This window comes from Egretta garzetta, unplaced genomic scaffold (genome assembly GCF_000687185.1).
Source record: "Egretta garzetta isolate BGI_Z169 unplaced genomic scaffold, ASM68718v1 scaffold91, whole genome shotgun sequence".
In the NCBI taxonomy this organism is placed as follows: Eukaryota; Metazoa; Chordata; class Aves; order Pelecaniformes; family Ardeidae; genus Egretta; species Egretta garzetta.
Genome location: NW_009258661.1, coordinates 1,625,926 through 1,641,278, shown reverse-complemented (window position 1 = coordinate 1,641,278; position 15,353 = coordinate 1,625,926). Strand labels below are relative to the sequence as shown.

The window sequence follows — 15,353 nt, the reverse complement described above, 5'->3', positions numbered from 1 at the left end:
ATCACCCTCGCTAAAGAGAAGGGAAAATCCTTACCCGGCAGAGGCCCTGCACGCAGATGTCGTTGGTGTCAGGGCCGCAGGGCGTCCCGTCGATGACGCGGTCCCGCAGCTGGTAATACGCCGTGTTTCCCGCCACTCGGCAGAACAACTTGCACCGATCCTTCATCAGGACTGGAGATGGGAGGGAGGAAAACCAGAAGCACGTTATCCGAATGCCACCACTCCTGATGCAGTGAGGCAGGAGGCAGGGTCTGCATCCCGCCCCCCCCCGCCCCGCCACTTACTGCCGCTGTATTTGGGAACCCAGCGCACGTTCGTGGGCAGCCCGTTGATGTTAAAGTGCTTCCCATCAAAGTCAGCACACTGCTCGTCCCGGAAATCCTTCTTCAGCTTCGAGCATGGCTCAGTGTTGCAGGATTTAAACTTCATGCGACGACCCACGCAGTATTTCCCACCATTTTTAGGCCTGCAGAAACAAGAGAGAGAAGCCGGGCTGGGATCAGGCTGGAAACGAGATGCAACTGCAGTTCTGCAACCTGTTCAGCACAATCGGTATTTGCAACACCATTTTGATGGCACTGTCTACACAGAATCATGGAATCATACAACGTTTTGGGTTGCAAGGGACCCTTAGAGGTCATCTAGTCCAACCCCCTACATCTACGCATGTCTTTAATTAAATATCCCAGGCTGAGAAGCAGGAAAGATTATGCACTGCTAAAAAGGGATGAAAAAGGGAATATTTGCTGACAAATGCAGCAGTAACGAGAGAAGCCAGAGATGAAGAGCAACATCTTCTGCCTCATCTGAGGATTTAGTTGCACACTGAGGGATCCCATATGGGGGCACCATCCCTCCACAACCCCACCGGTCCCATGGATTTGGTCCCTGAGAGTTTGCATGTGACCTAGTGGGTTGCAAATAACTGAACATCGTGGCAGAAAGGAGAAAGGGCTTCCCTGCAGAGGCTGAAAGGCCAGGCAGCACTCAGCCCTTCAGGATTTCTAGCCCAAAATGGTAGAAACGGTAATGCTAGACACTTTTAAACAACTTCATCTCCATGGATTCCAGAAAGCACCACAGACAGCCAATAAATACTTTACCCCCATTTAATAGTAGGACGACTCTGGTATAAACTGGGGAGAGTGATGTTACCCAAGCCACATAAAAGCCAGCAGATAAGCCTAGGAGAAACTGTCATTTTGAATTTCTCGACTCCCAGATTCAGGGCTGTAGTCATGAAACTATTTTTGTCTTTGTATGTAGACGGAGCCTTTGCCAGAAAACAGCTCACTTTGGGGACCGAAAAAGCGTCTCCCACTCCAGCCACTGTCAGCAGCGGTGCGGGAGGGAGCTGCTCATGGACGGCATTGAAGGAGCCCAGCAGAAAGCACTTTTCTGGTGAGGACTCGTTTTCAGCTATGGTCACACTGCAAGGAAAGTACCCTTGGGATAACAAGCTATCCCATTTACTGTCTGTTCAAGGGACATTTCCTCCAGGAACACGGGTAAGATTTCATATGCCCATCTATGTGCAGCCCTCTATGTATATCACAAATTGTAGTAACAAAATAAAAAAGGATGCACCGTGCTTTAAATCTTCCAAAAAACTTCCCACCGTCTCTACTGCTCTCTCCTGAAACTTCAAATAAAATTAGGAGGGCACAGTGGAGGCTTCTACAAGCTACCACCATTAATACGCATAATAAAAATTGCAGTAGCACCCAAGCAGCTTTGCTATTCCCTGATAATGTAGAAGGAAAGATATTGCGATCTGGAGCAAACGTCGTCAGGGTCAACTTGAGCAAAGGTAAAATTATCCAAAAAAGGAAAGATGATACCAACTGAGACCTGCACTCAAGGGAGATGAAGTTAGCATGCATCTCAGCCATCAGCATGGGAAAGCCTCCACCAGCTGAGGTTGGCCCCAGCCTCTCTAACAGACCATCTCAGAGGAGTCAGCAGAGGGCAAGAGCATCCTGAGCAGCCAGAGCCGCCGTGTCCTGATCACATTGTGGTGGGGCACATGTACAGAGGCAGAGAGTAGCCCTCAAAGTTCAGGGCAATGCCTGTGCCCAGCTCCTGTCTCTACTGCAAAATAACCACCAAACCTACATCTTCTACCCAACCCCTGAACAAAGCAAGTGCCTGCGCTAGCAAGAAGTGCAGATCATAAAAGGGACTCGCCAGGCGCTGAGGTCCTGGCACCCGTACCTCCTGCCTTTCAGGGCTTTTCCTCAGGATTGGCTCTGCCTCACCCCGGGACCAGACGCCCATCAGTGCTCCAGGGATGCTGGCAGAGTGCATCTTCCCTCTGAACCTCCTTGGGAAGGAAGCTGGTTTGCACACTTGGAGAGCCTCCAAAACGTGAACCAACGTGAACAGGAACCACCCTTGCCCTTAGCACGGAGATGCCCACCATAAGCTCTCCACATTGCATGCAGCCAGCATCTCCTAACACAACAGAGACAGAACCCCCCTGCACATGTACGAGGATCTCTACACACAATGAGTTAACAAATTGCTTCAGCTGAACACAATTTTTTTTAGCATCTCTGCACATCAACCACCTAGGAAGCCCAGCAGTGCCTTTTCTCCCATAACTAACAATTCTTCACTGTTATGTTTGAAAACTATTTGTGACTCAAATAGCAGGGTTCCTGTGAAATAAATGGGGAGCCAGAGGCACACAGAGGGGCTTGCACTTGCTAAAAGACTACCTGCAAAGCAGGGAAGGGCGGGCAGACTTCCCACCACCCCCTCAGCACCACGCTAGGGATGCTCGCAGCTTTGGCAGGAGGAGTTGTCTCCTCCAGCAGCCATGGGTGAGATGCAGGGCACCAACAGCTACACACACGGGATTTTTCCTGCCAGCATCCTCACCTCACCCTGGTGCAGACCCTTCAAGTCCTCTCCTCAATGCCAATGGGTATGATTTGTCTTTAGGCACAGCCCAGAGCCATAGCTGGTAACACATCAGCTCTGCCTGCTCCGAGGGCAACTCTCACATGCCATCTGGAAACTAAACGGATGTCACTTGCAAAGGTTCTGGTGCTTGCAATTAGGCAACTAACAGCGCTAAATAGCCCAACCAACCACACAGCGTCCGGTGCAGATTTCAGTTTACAGACTGATTTCACACCAGTTCCTAGTAGAGCAGGTCTAAACCCAGTTTGTACTGATTTAGTCTATTCTTTACCTCGGTATGACAAACAACTTGGATTAATTTAACTGATTACACCTGGAACCGCTCCAGAGCTGACCCAGGGCAGCAGCCCCTGCGGATACATCCCGGACTCCTCCTGCCTCCAGGCTCATCAGTGATTGCTGGGGGTTTCTCACCGCCGGCGCTCATCCTGTGGACTATTCCCCATGCAGGCACATTATCTACCTCCAGCTATAAAGGGATGCCTTGACCATTTCACTACACAGCACACAGGGAAAACTTCTCAGCTGTGGCAGCAGCACACTCCAGACCTCGGTGTGCCCGAAGCATTCAGGGGGGAGTTAACAGGATTCATCATTTTCACTTCGAAAGCATTTACACTGCAACAGGACTGTTGCAGTTTGACCAAGGCTCTAAATTATGCAAACCTCTAGCAGGGCATTTCTTTAAAAAAAATTGCAATGACAACATTTTTATGGTAAACACATTGGTCCCAATATAAATCAATTTAATTAAAGTGAGACTTTTGAATATTAAGTTAGTTAAGAACAACATGCAGGAGCCTCTTTTTTTCCTTTTTTAAGTGTATGCCCAACAAAATCCCAAGGTCCTAAGCTAGTTTCCTTTTCTCTAGACGTGACCCGAGAGACTGAGATAACATTGAACACACGGACACACCACAAACTGAAGGATGCTAAAACTTGCCATCGGTGTTGCAAACTGTCAGCTTTGTAACTGCGGCAGCAAATCTCCCCGCAGCCAGCGTTCGGGGCTGAATCACATTCCCACCTCTGACATTTCCAAACAGCCCCAAACCACTCCAACAGCTGAAGGGTGTTTTTAAAAAAACATTGCTTGTCACAGAGTCTGAGTAAACAGAAAGAGCTGACCCTGAAAAATAAGTCAGCCTCGTATAACATCGATTTTCAGTGTGATGAAGAAATATGGGATGCTTCACACTACGCAACATTTTTATGGATAATGTCAACGATGTACCGCAAGATGGAAGGGAAAGCAGTGCATGCATAGAAACCTCCCTGTTCGCTCTTGATTTCCCTTCTCTCCGATTCATCTCTTTGATCAACAAATGTCCGGTGTGGACCCGCTTTCTATCTAGCATCATTCTGCTTACAAGCTCCCGCGCACACCCCGGCTTCGTGACATTCCTCCCAGCACGTCTTAAATGTGCGCTGCTTCATGCATCATCTGCAATTACTAACCTTGAATGTTTTCACATGCAGACCTTGAGGCAGCACCCAAGCCTCAGTGCCCCCAGAGCAGCAGGTAGAGGCATCTCGCTGGGAAGCCCAGCTTTGGGGGGGGCTCAGCCCCGAGGGCAGCAGCTCTGCCGGGAGGCAGTCAGGCTGACACAACGAAAGGACCCTGAAGACCAACTGTGGGGCACGCGTGCTTGTCTGCACACGCGCCTATGTGCCTGCACTCATGCAGTGACTGCAGGAAAATCTGTGAAGCCCTAGAGTGCACAGACCAGTTTGAGATCTCCTTTGCAGCATCCTGGGACTGGGATTTGGTACACGTGCTGCCAGTGGCCAGCACAGTTATCTATAAATGTGTTTACATGCCAAGCTCAGACAGCTTTCAGCACAGGTGGATACTTTTGAGATGGACTAAAACGCAGACGCGCTTGGACTCGCATCCAGAGGTAACACTCCCCCACCCAGAAAGCCACTGCTGAAAACAGGGCTCCTGGTATTGATACCTTATGAAACATGCCTTTTCCCCGTAATTCTGCAGCTATGCCTTGCTTTGAAAACCAGGGCTTGCACCACAGCCCCTCTACGTGATGCACCGCAGCCGTGGGCTTTGTCTGCACCAGCCAGCCTCGAATTCCCAAGTGGGCAATCTTGGTGAGAAGGGTCTGGTCTGGTTAGCTAACACATTCCTGCAGTCTATGTCCAAACACCGTCTGCTGCCACAGCAGAGGCTTACAGCTCTTCCTACAGCCCTGCAAGATACTCGTCCACGTAGGTGTGGGAGCACATTACAAACGGAGGCAGGAGCTGCAGCCTCATTTTCTGTAACACAGCAGGGGGGTTCATTTTCAATGCCAGATTTCACACAATATTTTATAGGCATGCAAGACACCGCCCCAGATCCTCGTGCACAGAACAAGCTTTAAAAAGTGAAACCATCTTTGAATATGACAGACTTACTGAAAACGATTTCAAGGTACCTGGGTTGGTTTTCCTGCCTTCTACAACAGAGGAGAAACAGCAACTAGACCTATTCTGTATTTTTTTTTAAGTACTTTGAAAAGTGGAGAGGCAGGAGAGTACCCAGCAGTGTCTCATCCACTTGCATCATCTCAGCAGCCCCACGAGAACAGGGGCACAGATGGTGGGAGCCCACGCTACGATGTCAAATTATGGGGACAAAGCAACAGAGTTGGTGTAAAGCTCCGTGGACAGCGCTAGGGCAGACGACTCCCCACAGAGACTTCGCGAGGGGCTGGAGGAGAGGCCAGTGCCAGCTACACAGCTCTCAAAAGGGGGCCTGGAAAAGAGCCACTATTAATGCTAAGCACAGGGGATTTCACAGGCAGCTTGGTGCCTAGCGTATTTTGGTGCTTTTGCAAATCCCAGCCAACGTAATATGCCTCACAAAACACCAAGATACAAAACACAAGCTATAAGTGAAGATGGAATTTAAAATCCCTTGGCTCGCCTTTAGGATAAAGGAGATTTTCTATCACAAAAAGCTATCAGTCCAAACAGATGCCTCTCCAGAAGATGGGCATACATCTCACTGACAGCATCCAAAGGTTTGGCAGCATAGCTATTTTTGCGTGGGGAAAGATACTTTATTTTTGTGTCTCCATGGCTACTGGAAGACCATATGGCGTGTGCTGACTCAGCACAGCGAGACGAGAACTCCTTTGTGCTTGCGTGTTTCTCAGCATCATGTTAATTAACGTGCTGGTGTCCGAATCCCTTACCCTCAACCCTTCTCTTCTCTTCTGACACTTGCCCAGCCATGCTGAGCCAGCCTCTCCCATCACTTCCCCACCGGTGCCACAGGTACAAGCTCTCCCTTCCCCTATGAGCAGTGGTGAAAACGCCACTGGTGCATCACTAACAGCAATTTCCTTGGCAATAAGCCGCCCGACACCAATGATGAGAAAGGGAAATGAGCCTGCTCAGTCTGTTTAAGACCCCTTGGTCCAACCAGCTCTGAATACCCCTCTTCTCTCTGCAAATGAGAGTCTGGAAAGCATCCTGCCCACCCCTTTTTGCTCTCGTGGGCTGAAAGGAGGCAGAAACAAAAACCAGCACAGTTCACGATTTACGCAAACAGGCTGTGCTCATACCGGTTGCTCAACCTATTACCAATGTTTCGCTGGCCACACATTCGTACCCTTGAGGCCCACGGCACAATTCTCTGCCATTTCAAAGGGTGCAGGATTTTGCATTCCAGGCTGACGGCAGACATTCTTGAGTGCCGCTCTTTAATGGGGCACAGATTTCTGCTGAGGTTTGGCTAGCCTGCACCAGCTGACATGCAACTGTATAAAGGATCAGCTGCAGAAACCAGCCGAAGCAGGAGTAAAATGGGGAAAAATGGATAAAAACCTGGCTTATTCCCTTCTCCCTCCTTTCCGATCCACAACTTTGGAGGAAGGAAAACACCTTTGGAAGTGGGACTCAGCTGTGCCTCCCCAGGGAAACAGGAGGCAATACATCCACACAGATATTAGCATTTTCCTTTTCTCTCTCTTGAATGGATCCTGTTTGAGCGCCCTTTATCCACAAACCAAACCTGTGACCTCTGGGGTTCCCATGCTGCCTTATCTGTGCCAGGCAAAGCCACCCATCCCTGGGGCAAAGCCACCAGCCCTCAGGGCACCCATGGGCTGGGGACAGCTGAAGGGGATTTCAGCCCATTTGGCCAACCCAGATGCTTTTCCCCATTTCACCCACTGGCGCTTCCCTTCTGTGCACTTACTCGGGCCTGTTGCACTCTCGTATCGCCGTCTTTATGCCACCGCCGCAGGTTCTCGAGCAGGTCCCGAAAGGGCTCCACGTCCCCCATGCTCCATCTATCACCGGTGCCTCTCGCTCTTTGGGCACGCACATCCCAAACCGGCAGTGCTGCACGCAAAGGAGAGAGACGGGAAAGGTGGGTTTGTGTTGCTTTTGCATTACAAGCCGACCGATAGTGACCAGCCTTGACGACAAGGCTCAGGCTTTCTTACTTCTCAACCACACGCAAAATGCAGCAAAGATTTTGCAATCAAACAAAACTGAACTTCTTTACTTTTTTTCTGTCACCCCCATATTTTTCTTTCTCTGCACCATTAAATAGAGAAGCGAAAGCAAGGTGCTGAGTCCACAGGCATGATTTATGGGAAGAAGACTGAGGACAACAGCAACCGCCGAATATTCCCTGTTTACTGGTGCCAAACAGCACAGCAATGCTCGTGGCACTGGCTTTTCAATGCTCATGGCACTGGCTTTTCAAAAATCTGCTTCTCCGATTTCCTGGAGAGCAGCAGGAACTGCACCGTGCCAGGGGAGGAGACACGCAATGGGGAAAACACCAGGGGAAACTCAAACCTCCCCACAGCTGTACAAAGCAGGAAAGGAAACTTCCAGATCCAAAGGGCAAATAAAATAGAAAAATGAATTCCTCAATCCAAAGTACTTTTTTTTTCACTCAGCCATAACATGGGACTTGCCAAGGCCTGGCCTACACTTTTGTTTTCCAGCTATAACTTGTTTTCTTTTGTTTGGAAAACTGGCTTGAGTTATGTTGGCAAGCCCCCGTCTCCCATTTTTATGGTACAAATTGTGTCCTTTTGGGGTATGTTTGCTAGTTCAATTACACAGACCTCTGTAGAGGTGAGATCTAGGGGAGAGTCACCTTCTGGCCCCACCGGAGTGGATGGAAAAGTGTCCCCAAAGCCCGTGAGAGCCGGGCTCCCCTCTCAGGGGACAGTGCTCGCTAAAGCAGATTTCAACCCAGAGACGTGCTCATCTGCTGGCAGATGCCTAAATCTTTGCAATTATAGGAAGCCCAAACATTGCTGATTGCTCGCAGATTAGAAGAGGTTACAGACTTAAAGAAGAAAACATGTAGTGCATCGTTAAAATATTCCCTTGCAATATTTCTCTGCACCAGATGCTGTTCAGGCAGGGAAACACCTGACTATTTTTATGGCAATGGGGTTGAATTCACTGATGTGCCCTGTTTCTCCAGCCCTTTCACTAATGCCAGAACAAGGTTGTATCAAGACACACCATCCTTTTAGACATCCTTATGAATGACCTTAGAGAAAGGTATGTAGGAAAACAGAGCAAAATCAAACTATCATGGGGGTTGCCCACCCAGCTCATAGGGCACTGGCTCCACAGCACATTTAACACCTTTTGCCCCTGATGGCCAGCTTGCCACATTGCTTTGCTGATGAAGAAAGCTGATCTCGGGTGCATTTGCCTATGGGCATGGTTTGCAGGATGGCTGAACAACTTGTAGCTTGGGCCCTAAATGTGGCGTTTGTTCAAGCATGAGCATGGTCTCTAGGCTGCAATGTGCCCTGGATTTGCTTTCATCTGAAGATTTCATTCCCTAGATAGAAACTGGCTGAAAAACATCTGTTACAGTAAAGGACAGGAATAAAATAAGCTGTAATGCTTGTTTCTTTGCTGCAGGACAAATTCTGATGATGCACAATTCCTCCTGGCATTTAGAGGGTTGAAAAACTGCAGGACGGGGACCCCTATGCCAACGCTGTACAGGGAGAAAATGGTGCGGCAGCTATCATCAACATACAAAAATACATGACACCAATCCAACAGTGCTGTCCCAACAGAGAACTTCTCGCAGCAATGTTGATGCTCACAGCTAAATATATAACCACAGTCACGCTTGGCACCACTGACCCAGAGAAGACGACTGAATAGCTAACTAGTGAATGTACACAGCTAACAGACCGTGACGTGACCTATACGTCTCCCATCCGATGGTTGAGAATTAACCAGGAAATCACCTACATCCCTTGATTTCATTAAAAATTGGGGGTTTGGAGTTGATGGTAAATCAAAGGGGGCGGGGGGAAGAGCAGCCGTTTTAAATAAACAGCAAGATTATGGTATGGAAACACAGTGGTGTTTCTTGGAAGCACACTGTGAATAGTCTTGGCTGTGCAACCTTCATGCCTTTTGTATTTTAAAAATAATTTCTATGTTGAGTTACAACAGAAAAACTAAAAAGCCTGCCAGGGTTCTCTTTCCTATGAGCTTACAGATCAGAGAACGACAAGAATAAAAGAGTTTTTGTCTGGAGCAAGTTCAAAATAATTTAGACACACAGCTGAGCAGGAGAGCAATGGCAGGGACGGGAGACACTACAACAGACTTTCCTTTCCTTTGTCTTGCCACTGGAGTCCCAGATAATTCCCCAAATCCAGCTCCCATCCTTGGGCTGACTTTGGCTGAATAGATTAGCAGGGGGTAGACAAGTGCTGTGAAGCTTCATGCATGCATAACATATACGCTACCTGCTGCCATACGGCAGGAGACAGAAATGATTACTATTCGTCTACTCTTCTTTTACCACTCTTTAAACAACCCTGAAAACCACAAGAGATAGAGGCCCAAGTTTACGACCCTCTTTATTTTCTTTCAGCGATTTATTTCCACCCTACAACGCACCGGGTGCTGTGAAACGCTGTAAACCATCACGGCTGGTGCTCACCCAGCGAAAGCCAAACTCTGGGCTGGGCTTATTACTTGATTTAGTGATATCAAATTCAGTGTCCTCACATGCAAAATCTGCACAAGCTAATACCCCTGTGCTGTTTTAGCGTCCTTGATTTAAGAATAAATTTAGAGCCCAGTTAAATCTACAGCCCAGTAGTTTTAGCTAGATTTTTCTTAGCTCTTCAGGCTTCCTCATTTCCAAAGATATCTCCATAAAAAATGGCATGGTATTTTCTCCATCTGCCAACCCATATATCACAGGCTTTAAACATGCAGACTTGAGGCAAGGCATTAGTCAGCAAGCAGCAGTTTGATGGGGCTCCTGGCCACAGCAGACTACCAAAACAGTGATTTATTCCAATGAAAAGCACTCCAGACTCGCACCTCAGCACTTCACAAGCCTAAACAAACTCTGAGGAGAAGAGAGTTTATGGCGATCCAAACCTTAAGCTTGAATTAGACCAACACACAGATACAAGAAGTACTCTGTAAAGCCTTTTTGTGAGAATACATTCAAACGCCTGAACGCGAGTGGGCTGCCTTAGCTTTTCTTAGGAGCCCATCAGCTCTCAGCTGAGAAGTTCAGGTCACACGTGTCTAATTTGTCTAAACTTGTCCAATTATCTAAATTTGTGGACTGAAACATTTTGCTAACGTGGCTTTATTAAGAGCCGTGCAGCTGGATGCTGCCTCTTGGATGGCATGGCAACTCTGACAAACAGAGAAGTTGAAGACACAAGGTCTCGAGTCAAGGGGACTCCACAGAAGCCTAAGCTTTATCCTGAGTCTCAAAAAAAGGGGGGGACTTTACATAAAAACGTTAAATATTGGTGCACCACTGGCTCCAAAGAGTAGCACAGGAATAGGATTTGCAACCACATCTCTAATGCACGTTCTCAACAATAAAAACAAACGCGTTGACTGTGCTTTTCCCTACGAAAGGAAGGCAAATTGATACATCGTGCCCATTGTCTTGAAGGAAATCAGTCAAGTGTCATTGAACAATTAACTTTTCAGACCATGCAACAAAACATTAATTACCAAACCTTTATGGAAAATATCTAAAATAGCATCCAGATCTTTTTATTAAAGTACATTTGAAAGACTATGAATTAAAATGTTGAGTCTTTCCAGAGAAAACTTTAACTGTGGATCTTTAACAGCCAGAAAAGCAAATTTTTAAGCTATACCTTGTAGAATAACATCACCCTTTTTTTATTAGACCTAGATGGAGAATGCTTTTATTCAGACAAAAACTCTGAAAACTAGTTAGCATTTTCTTCAAAAGCTTCGGTATCTCAATAAAATAAAAAGAAAAATCTTCTCAACTATTTTTCTTCAGATCTGGACAATTAAAAATGAATACTACTTCTAGAAACCACAATGCTAGCTGGAAACCAGCATCGCACACGGAAACTGAAAGGTTCTATGAATTACTGCCAAAACTGTTCCATACAGAAAAACGTCAACCGGTTCTGTATTTTACTCTGAAACTGTCAAGATGAGAAGCCAGTTGGCAAGTTTACGTTACACAAAATTACTAATTGCTCACATCGCATAGGAAATTTCTAATAAAAGCCTAAGGAAGCTTTGCAAACGTTTTGCTCAAAGTTCACTCAAGGGCATTAATTTAAAAAGATAAGCGCTCCAGAAGGAATACCTGCTTTAAATGTTATGCCAAGCAGTCGACTTTAATCACATTATCTGGCATAGAGTTGACCTACACATACCAGACTTAAAACACACAGAGCTTCTTTGGGCTTCCACCCTTGCGGTCAGAAGCGGCGCCCCATACAACTGGCCATTGGGATAGGATGATTTTGACTGATATGCTTAGCCTGAGCCCTGGGAAACAGAGCTATGAGGCACGAACCACCAGGTATTACAGACCTTTCCAGGCTCACATTCTGTCCCATCAGCCCAAGGTGTGTGTTGGGTACGACATCCCTTGTGCGCGCCATCAATGTTAATACACCAGAGTCGCCGACACTGCATCTGCTTAAGTTATTGAAAAGATCAAAATATTAAATAAATATGTGCTATGTGCCTTACTGGATCAATGATTCTTTATGAAATTATCCCCCTAAGACTTATCATTAACTCACAAGCTTGACAATAATTTGATGGCTTGTGAGCCTCCCATTCATCCAACCCCAGGAGGCCTTACTCTGCCCTGGCAACACCAGGAAAACCAAGGTGCGGAACTTCACTTACCATATACGGGCACACTTGAGATCCAGGTCCAAAAATTAACTCACATTGTTTGTTGACATCATAAATCAGCCCCGGGAGCTGCTGAGGCAAGGCGTAAGTTCTTGATGAAGGTTCATCAAGCAAACACTCCCCATAACCAGTGCTACAACACAAAGCGGAAAAATGGTGTTAAACAGGAGGTGATGAGACCAGAACCCATCGGTGTTTACCTGAGCCAGCCTTCGGGCAAACACACACCACATATGCCATATTTAACAAGCACTACACAACAGCTACTGCAGACTCAAGCAGAGGAGGGCAGGAGGCTGCGTTACCCATTCACCGCCACCCCCGTGCTCGGCTAAGAACTGACCGCCACAGTGCTGTCAGCTACCCTGGCAAAGGCATTTCTGAGCATGCACGACTCGCATTGCTGAGCACACTCTGGTATATATTTAGAAAGAAAATCATTGATTAGCAGAACAACTGCCTGAGGGACTGAGCTCCTAGATTTTGCCAGGACACCATCGTGGCTCTCGTTCTGCTCCCCATCACAACACGTGGGAAGGCATCACAGCAAAAATGGGCGATCGCTGTTCATCAAACTGACCCATGGGCTCCTGGAACAGTGCTCCCACCATGGACGAGTGCCAGGGCTTTATCTTGACCCGTGGAGCAGAAAGGCCGATTCAATCTGCCTCCTAAAACACAGCTCCATATCTGGGCCACAGGGCTTGGAAAAACTCACTCTTCAGGTTCGAGGAGAACGCACATTCCTTAAAAGCAATATCCATGGGGGAAGACTTATTCCACCCCATAGAGAAGCTGGTCCTTGCCAGCTTATCACGAGGCTGAACTGGCAGGGACTGGATGGCCCCTGCTCTATGTAAAGGATGCGTGCACACAAAAATCCCTCTGATTTCCTCCAAACGCTGCACACTAGGATTTCAGATTAACTGATGAACCCCACGGGATGCAGGAACATGTCAAAACAGCCTAAGGACGTGCACATGCAGGGCCTTACTCCAGAAATTCAGTGATGTATTTCCTACTGCATTTTGACCACATCCAGGGATTGGTGTAGAAGTTCAGCGTCGGTGCCATGACATGCTGTTGATTTTTACCTCCATCTTCTTTGCACTTATGATTGTCGTCGTGTGGCATGTTAAATCTAAGGGAACAACAGCAGTGAAAAGCACAGTCAGTTAAGTGGCAAATGCCAAGTGTTTAGTACAGCAAGAGCAACAGTGAGGACTAAATGTAAGCAAACCCAAGAATTTTTCCTAGATACGCTACTGACAGATACTAGAGAATAAAAGTATTAATATGCACATATTCATAAGTGTCAATGAGCATTGCTCAAATTGGGTTCCTAGCTCTTGTCTGCAAAAAGCTTTGCAGGACCCTGGTAAGCTCCCCACACCACGACCGCATATATTATAGCCAGACAAGTCCTTGGGATAGCCTGGAGTAAGATGCAATTTCAGCTGCAGTTTCCTTTTCAGCTGACAGTCACCATCCTGCAGGCAGGCTGGAGTTTGGCCCCACCTTCATAAAAATGGCAAGTTCTCTGGAACTGAGCCAGAGAGACAAGAGCTGATGTGGGGGGAACAGGTTTCTGAAGGAGATGAACGACTTGAGCCCACGGACCACCGCTGCCTGAAGTCCCTCACAGGCAGCACCCTACGTTGGCTGCCACAGGCCTTGGGCCACGCTGATCCCTCAATGTTGTTGCCTAAATAGGGTTGCACCGGGGATAGACTTGGCTCCTATACTTTATGCGGTAGGTTTACAAAATGCCATCAAGCATCAATATCAGCAGAAACCCAGGCAAAGTTTGCAGCACATGACATATTGAAGAATGCGGCAAATACGGTAAGGGAGACAGAACGGCTTAAAGCACTTTGCTGTTTGAAGTGGAGAAGGGGAAATGACCCGGTGTGATCCTGCGTTCGAAGGCTGGGGAGTTTCTATCCCATTAAGATTGCCTCCAATGAGCCACCTTTTCGCTCTGCTCCCTGTAAAAGAGCAAAGAGGCATTTCCTGCTCGGGAGCGCCGCTAACCCCTCCGGCAGCTCTGGGGCAGCATTAGCGAAGGAATTAGCCACAGGTTAGGTGTGGGGAACGCCAAACCTTTGGGGACTTTCTGTCAGGAAATCTCATTTAAACAAATACTACTGTGGTTAAAAATAGACTGTCTCCGCCAGCTCTCCGGGAAGAAAAAGGCAGTTTAAAACAATGGGAGATCTGTTCCTGAGTACTCACCCATCCCGCACCTACAGACCTCCACTGCAAACCAGCTGCCCAAGAGCTGTAGCTAGGGGGTAAAGGACTAGGTGATCTAAGATGATTTTCCTCACTACCGCTCTCAAACCAAGTCAAAATCAGCTAAAAGAAATTTCTGCTGGAGGAGGTGCATCTCGAACGACAGCATCTCTTCTGGGGATGTCCAGCAGCATGAGATTTTCCCTGGTGAAGTTGTTTGGGAGGTGGGTCAGGCTCATTTGTACAGATGCCCTGGGTGAATTCCTGCCTTCACGCAGATCTGCTGGGCTGCCTTCCGCAGCACCACACGTGGCGGTGGGACAAGCTGCGGCAGGCGGAGGACCTGCACTCGGAGCAGGCTTCAGTCCCGAAGGCCAGGTGAGATGTGCCCATGACCCTCGCCCTGCTCCTCCCTGAGGCACCCAGCACCTCCCAGCTCTGGCCAAAATCCTGGCTAGTCCCAGTGGCTTGGCCAGGACACCAGGGCTGCTGGGGCAGATCCTGCTGACATCCGCATGTAGATGTGAGAAAAGGCAGTAATAACAGACCTTTTGTTAGCTCTCCTCCCTTGCTTAGGTGCTGCTTGGGGGACCCTATCACTCATCCTCCCGAAAATGTGGGTCCTGCTGCTTTTGCTGCTCTCAGATAGGCTCCAGAGCACCCCACCACCTCCCAGAGTCACATCACAGCTTAATCTTCCTCAGTGGTGCATCTTCTACCCAAGTGTATTTATCTCCTCACAAATAATTATGCTCAGCAGGTACCAAGTCCCAGCCTGGCTGGCAAGCCCTAGCTAGCATAAATCTTGGGCTATTTAAATGTAAATGTATTTACATAAAACATACACATGGCCAAGTTCATGTGCTATTGTGAAAGCAGTGCTCAGTCCGTTATCTTCACTAATGGAACAGCTCCTGTATGGGTCACAGACTGTGCCCAGCTCTGCCAGACCTAGGAGAGAACAAAGAGGTTTACCATAGAAAAAGAAATATTGCCCACGGATCAGCACC

The 15,353-nt window shown here is 47.8% G+C and overlaps 1 protein-coding gene across 1 annotated transcript in view; it reads right to left on the bottom strand.

The window, feature by feature from the left end:
- The window catches only part of ADAMTS9 (ADAM metallopeptidase with thrombospondin type 1 motif 9), a 90,232-nt gene that overhangs the window by 52,941 nt on the left and 21,938 nt on the right, over positions 1 to 15,353 (bottom strand). Inside the window, exons 8-14 of the mRNA XM_035903798.1 lie at positions 15,189 to 15,294; positions 13,103 to 13,249; positions 12,100 to 12,241; positions 11,776 to 11,883; positions 7,130 to 7,275; positions 285 to 466; positions 35 to 171 (exon numbers count right to left, since the gene is read on the bottom strand). Coding sequence (XP_035759691.1) covers positions 35 to 171; positions 285 to 466; positions 7,130 to 7,275; positions 11,776 to 11,883; positions 12,100 to 12,241; positions 13,103 to 13,249; positions 15,189 to 15,294 — 968 coding nt within the window. The remainder of the gene's footprint in view (positions 1 to 34; positions 172 to 284; positions 467 to 7,129; positions 7,276 to 11,775; positions 11,884 to 12,099; positions 12,242 to 13,102; positions 13,250 to 15,188; positions 15,295 to 15,353) is intronic.